At 43.2% G+C, this 6,920-nt stretch overlaps 1 protein-coding gene across 1 annotated transcript; it reads right to left on the bottom strand.

The window, feature by feature from the left end:
- Positions 1 to 2,990: 2,990 nt before the first annotated feature.
- Positions 2,991 to 5,895, bottom strand: LOC123083309 (chaperone protein ClpB1). Its single transcript, XM_044505379.1, has 5 exons — positions 4,761 to 5,895; positions 4,491 to 4,642; positions 4,065 to 4,405; positions 3,696 to 3,966; positions 2,991 to 3,618 (listed from the first exon to the last, which is right to left on the bottom strand). Exons 1-5 carry the CDS (start codon positions 5,614 to 5,616, stop codon positions 3,244 to 3,246), a joined length of 1,995 nt encoding a protein of 664 aa, XP_044361314.1. The 5' UTR covers positions 5,617 to 5,895; the 3' UTR covers positions 2,991 to 3,243.
- Between the last annotated feature and the right edge of the window lie 1,025 nt (positions 5,896 to 6,920).

Genomic DNA, 6,920 nt, shown 5'->3' with positions numbered 1-6,920 from the left:
ATAAAATAATTAACCGGTACAAAGTTTCTGTAGCCCAATGATAATTTCTAGAAAGCATCTATGTTGACATTGCAGCTATGTCCTTGCACCACATATCAGTTCACTAAGAATCAGTGTGAGATAACTGCAGGATGGCACCTTGTCATCCTGGGTTTCACTGACATCATGAAATTTAACTATTCATTAAGTTTCTATGGATACTGCTACGTCTCCTGAAAGATAACAATAGTTTTAAAAAGTAAACTCTTTCTACTCATGTTGCTCAAGTATATTATGTATGTTGCATATTATTGTAGCTAATATTTGCTTCTATTTGCTAACTATTTCTCCAAGTGTTGCTCAAGTATATTATGTTGCATATTATTATTGAATTCGTGCGATGACGATGCTTCTCTAACAGGTACATAGATCATCGATGGTGAAGAAGTGGTATGCCGTGTACATAGGGCATGTTTCGGGAGTGTACGACAAGTGGCCAAAGTGCCAGGCCCAAGTGTACCGCTTTCCGGGCGGAAGCCAGAAAGGGTTTGATAGCAGAAGGGAAGCTGAAACTAGTTACTTGAGGTTCACACTAGCGCAAGAGAGGATTCAGAACCGGCGCCTCAAGAAGTATTACGTAATCCCGCTCTTCTCATCGTCATCGCTCTTCTCTTCTATATTATAGTTTAGATAGATGATGAAACATGTGTATGCGATGACCATGTAGTAGACATGTGACAACTTGTATCGCTATTTCAAGATGATGATGAGATCAACATCATTTGCGTTGGATGATGATGATGATGATATGATGAGAATATGTTGTACCACTTCGATGATGATGATGATGACGAGACATTCTTTTTTCATATAGTTTCAATTATGTGTATGTTGTAATTGTATAAAACCTGTAAAAAATACAAATACAACAGAAGAAACATAATAGAGAAAATCTTAGCAGCAGCGAGGGGTAATGGAGTAGCAGCAGCGCTTGTTTAGCAGTAGCATGGGTGATGCAACCACACCACAGAAAATTAGCAGTAGTGATGGTTAACGCTCTACTGATATGTATAGGTAGCAGCAGCGCTAGGTAAAAAGCGTGCTACTGCTAAAAGTTAGTTGTAGCGCCATAGCAGTAGCGCGGGCCCCCCATGCTACTAGGGCTGCAAGAAAAGATCGAGGCTCATGAGCTGCTCAAGATCGACTCGTATTTTAGCTTAAGTCGAGATTGACTCAAAAAGAAATGAGGTGAGTATGAGCATTTTATGTAGCTCGATGGAAAAACAAGCTGATCTTGGGCCAGTATTGGCTCGCTCAATTTTAGCTCGATAACTCAATATCATATAAGTATATTAAATAATCTTCATGTCTATTACGAAGAATTAGGATCATTCATTGCCATATATATATATTTTTTTTGTATGCTTTTTTTTCTTCATTTTCCGTACTAGCAAACATGGAAATTAATCATGGAGAAAATTTAGCCTCAATATGACATGTGGCCAACCGTGTGTTCAATGTCTTGGTGATTCGGCCAAAGTTTGAGAGCAGACACACCTTCGTTTACTTCTATCCAGAATCTCTTGTTGTTAAATACTGGTCTGAAGTTGGGAAAGAACAAGTCACATTTTATATAACTTTTTTTTTCTGTTGTGGCCTATCTTACTTTAAAATTTGCCTTGAAATAATTTTAAGAATCATCTCATTAAGCTCGAAACTAGCTCAAGATCGACTCGAGATCGTGACAAGCTGAGAACGAGCCACTTTCTACAGCTCGATCTTGAGCTTTGCACAGTTTGAGCTCACTCGAATTATAATATGAGTTGAGTTAAGCCTAGACCAACTCGCTCGAACTTGATTCATTTGCAGCCTTACGCGCTACTGATAGCGTCTAAACCCGCGCCTATACTAGGGTTTTCCCTAGTAGTGATTATGAGAAATCAAGAGACTTCAAGGAGAAGAGATTCAGAAATAAAAAATGATTATCATATAAGATCCACATGCACCTTTTACACAAATCAGTACCATACTTGCCAATTATATCGACGATAGTATGCTACAAAAACATTTCATGAAACGAAATTTATATCATCTACAACAAATTTAGTACTTTATTGACTATGATAAACAATGCTTACAATAAAACCATTTTAAGAAATGCTGCACCAGCTAAACAGTAAATTAAGCCATACCATTCCAGGAAAATGAGTAATCTGTTCCAACTTTTGTAACATTCACTCCAGCTGCTTCCAGGCTTGACGCTGTACCGCCAGTGGAGATGGTAGAAAACCTACAGGCGCAAAAAAATCTTCATAAGACATAATATTGGTAAATCTAAGCTGGAGAATGCTTCTTCCTGTACAAGATTAGCCTTCATAATTACTAACACTAATCTCACACAAATAATCAACCTATGAAAACATGCAGCTAAGATTAACTAGCTAAAATAAGGCTACTGCGAACAATGCATAGCTTTCGGGAAGACAATATATATGATAAATTAGCACTGCCTGAAGTAGGCATTGATGTACAGCATAATTCTCCATGGTGATGCATGGGGAGACACAACAAGACTGACACAATCCAGCATTAACTTAAAACAACAAGGCAATTGTCAGCTATACAATTCTTTGGAGACGGAGGAGATCCCACAGCACGAAAGAGTCATGCCAAGCTCTGAAGACCGTTTCCAAGATTGGCCAAGTCTGTTTTATCCGACAATAATATCAGTGCTTGCTTCACTCCTGTTGGTGTATGAAATTACAATCAGCAGGCAGGTACCATAGATTACACACACACAAAAAAAGTATCATCTGTTACACTATTAGTATTTGCGGTCCTAAAATAGTGCGAGCGCAGAAACACTTTATTGTGCGCATACATAAAAGCCGATACAATAGTCCTAAAAAAAATCCTCTTGGCCTTGCTTACGACAACCCCCGAAAGGTGGACAGTTTAAATAAGCAAGTAAGAAATATAGTAAATGCAACTAACTAAATGTGACAATGTACTGAGTAGCCTTGATCAACCTGGATAAATTTGTGTATGTCTACTACACACAGATCATGGACTGACCATGGCAAAACTCACACTTACTGCAATAGTAGCTCAATAACCTTGATCAACCTGGATATATTTGTATATGTGTATACATCTTGTTACAAAAAGCTAAATATCCATCATAATTCACTAACAGTCTATATACATCCACTGTTTTTGTCAGATGCTGCTATGGAGTGACCATGGCAGAACTCATCGCTGGCTTTATGGGTCTGTGCTCGCCTGCTTCTTCAGTACATGGTACCTCAGCCCCCTGTTAACATCTGCAGCATCGATGGAGATCCTCGAGCCTTCACAAGCTTCTCCATTGACCAGCATGTTTGAAAGAACTGTCGTCACATTCTTCTCCACCCATCTCCTCATGGGCCTTGCGCCATTTACCAGGTGGTATGATTCCGACCAAATGACGTCCAGCGCGGCATCAGTTATAAATAGAGAGACACCTTTGTTAGCTACTGTGGCAATGACATCCTTCATCTGGATTTTCACTATTTCCTTCAGTTCGTCGTGTGAAAGCGGCTCAAATATCACAACCTCACTCAGTCTGTCAATAAGTTCAGGCTTCAAGCGTTTCTGAACCTGCAAGAACAAATGCATATGGCAATTAGCGGGCATCCATTAAGAGTTTTAAAAAGGGCACTCTGAGATTTACAGACCTGCTCCATAAGAAGACCTCGTCCAGCTTTGACTGTGTTTTCTATGCCCATTCTTGTTGTTAGCTGCTCTGCTCCTAGAGTTGAGGTCATAATGATGATAGTGTTTTTAAAATCTACGACGTGTCCTTTGCCATCAGTCAGCATACCATCATCAAGGAGTTGGCTAAAAACCTTGAATATTGAGGGATCTGCCTTATCCACCTGGTCGAAAAGGACAATGCTGTATGGGCACCTCTTGACTTTCTCGGTAAGTTGTCCACCTTCTTCATAGCTTTAGAAAGTCAAATGAATTAGTGAGATATGGAAATAGAGTGTGACAAGAAGGAATTAAAGATGTGCAGGAAGCCAGGAAGCGTGGGAGAATCAAACCTTCGAGGTCCCCCAATGAGGCGCGACACAGACCCACTCTCAGCATATTCCGACATATCAAAGCGGATCAACGCCTTCTCATTGTCAAATATCCTCTCGGCGAGAGCTTTTGCTAGTTCTGTTTTTCCAACACCAAGCGGTCCCAAAAAGAGGAATGAACCTATCGGTCGGCTAGATCGACCAAAACCAACCCTAGAACGTAGCACCGCTTGCGCAACCAAATTGACCGCTTCATCCTGACCGACGACTCGCTCATGCAATTTTTCTGCTAGGTGGACTAACTTCTCCTTCTCCTCTTGACCAAGTGTGGTGAGAGGGATTCTAGTGCATCGACTGACAACCTTCAAATAACATTTGAAATATGAAAGGTACATACTAGTGGTAAATAACCCAAAAAACCTATTCACGCATATGATTATGATTTACCTGTGCGATATGATCTGGGCCAACTGTTAACTCCTTCGGTGCAAATATGGAGCTAATCATATTATTCTCCACTTTCTGCTTGTCAAAATGCACCTTTGCAGTAGAGCATGCCTCGTCAATCAAATCAATCGCCTTGTCAGGAAACTGGCGACCTGAGAACACACAAAATCAATCAATCGCTTTCAACATACATACACTGATTAACAAGTTGCAACTAACACAGTAGTAAAATGAATTATATTTTTATCTTTTTGAAGACGAGTTACGAACCAGTAATATAACGGGCGGCGAGCTGTGCTGCAGCAACGAGAGCATCGTCCTGGATTTTCAAGCCATGGTGCTCTTGGTACCGCTGTTTCAGCCCTTTTAGGATGGTGATGGTGCCCTGCACGCTTGGCTCCTCGACGACAACCTTTTGGAACCGGCGCTCAAGTGCAGCGTCCGTCTGGATATACTTGTGGTACTCTTCGCAAGTGGTAGCACCCACACAACGGATGCGGCCGCGGGCTAATGCTGGCTTGAGGATATTGGCGGCGTCCATGGGGCCTCCTTTATCGCCGGCGCCAACAATCATGTGCAACTCATCAATGAAGAGGATCACCTTGCCTCCCGCCTCCTCCGCATGCTTGATGGCGTCTTTCAAGCGCTCCTCGAACATGCCACGCCAGCGTGTCCCGGCGACAACCGCCCCCATGTCGAGCTCCAGGATGCGCGCTCCTGCCAGCACGTCCGGGACGTTCCCGGCGGCGATGCGTTGGGCGAGGCCCTCAACGATGGCCGTCTTACCGACCCCCGCAGCACCGACAAGCGCCGCACAGTTCTTGGTGCGGCGGCACAGGATACAGACGACGCGGTCGATCTCGTCGTCGCGGCCAACGACCGGATCAGCCCTGCCGGCGTCCAAGGCGCTGAGGACACTGCACGTGGTGATGGCCCGCTCAGCCTTGTCGTTGTTCTGGGCGCGGGTGTAGATGTACCGGCTCCCAGGGGACAGATCCGGGGGCATGATGTCGAAGGCGTACGAGCGCTGGAAGTAGAGGTCGTAGAACGCCGACGCCGCCAGCGTCACGGCACTGCCCGTGACGGCGGAGGCTACGACGAAGGCGAGGCCTGACCACGACGACATTGTTCCAAGGCTCGATTCGATCGATATGGCAAGAGGTTGTGGGGTGCATATATATGTAGGCTGCGCTGGGCAGGGCCTTCCGTCTCCGATTTGGAGGGAGTAGAGCTCACCGAGTCGCCGTCGGCTCGGCCAGGAGAGGAAATCCGAGTGCACCTCTGGTGCCTATTGGGGCTGGGGCTGGCGCGAGGCAACGGTGGCGGCGGAGAAAGGGGATTAGGGGCGGCCGGCGCAGCAAGCGGTTGCGCGGTTACGTTCGGCGCGCCGCCATGGAGAGGTGCGAAGGGTGAGACCTCCTCTTGAGCGCCTTATGCGCCGGTTCTCTTACCGGGCGCTCGCTGCAGCCTAGCGTGGGCCGGCCCAGCTAGCACGCTCGCTCCTTTCCTCGTTCGCACCTCCGCGTTTCGTTGCTTCGTTTTTTTTTGGCGTTCGTTCCTTCCTTCATAAAACTGATAAAACGAATGGATCTGAAATTTATGAATTTGAAAGCAGTTCCTGAATTTGAAAAAGTTCATCAATACTAAAAAGCAGCTCATAAATTTTAAAATAAATTTCACAATATTTGAAAAAAGTTCATCGAATTTGGAAAAAATTATTAGATTTGAGAAAAAGTTCATCCGATTTGAAAAAAGTTCATCAAATTTTAAAAAAGTTCACTGGATTTGAGAAAAAAGTTCATCGGATTTGCAAAAAGTTCACCGGATTTGAAAAAAGTTCACCGAATTTGAAACAAAATTTCATCAAAATCGAAAAAAGTTCACAGGATTTGAGAAAAAAGTTCACCTGATTTGCCAAAAGTTCACCGGATTTGAAAAAAGTTCACCGAATTTGAAAAAAGTTCACCGGATTTGAGCAAAAAGTTCATCGATTTGCAAAAAGTTCACCGGATTTGAAAAAAGTTCACTGAATTTGAAACAAAAAGTTCATCAAATCTAAAAAACGTTTGTTGAACTTGAAAAGGTTCATCGAAATTTGAAAAAAAAGGTCATCGAGTTTGAAAAAAGTTCTTCGAATTTGACAAAAAAATACGATTTTTCAGAAAATATTGATGAAGCAAAAAGGTTTCTCGAACTTGAAAAAAGAAAAAAAATGGGATATAAAAAAGAAAACAAAGAGAGAAAAGATCAAAAGGTAAACATAGCAACTGAAGTGGTCGGGTGGTTGTCTCGTCCTGCTCTGAATACTCTCGTCGTGAGATCGAATCCTGGCTCTCGCACGATTTTTGCGTTTTAGAAACAGAGAAGAAAGATAAAAATGGGCCGGTCCAAACGCGATGAGGGGGTATGCGCCCGTTAGTGAAATGACTA

This window comes from Triticum aestivum, chromosome 4A (genome assembly GCF_018294505.1).
Source record: "Triticum aestivum cultivar Chinese Spring chromosome 4A, IWGSC CS RefSeq v2.1, whole genome shotgun sequence".
NCBI classification, from domain to species: domain Eukaryota; kingdom Viridiplantae; phylum Streptophyta; class Magnoliopsida; order Poales; family Poaceae; genus Triticum; species Triticum aestivum.
The sequence above is the reverse complement of the archived record's forward strand: the minus strand, read 5'-3'. Positions and strand labels throughout refer to the sequence as shown.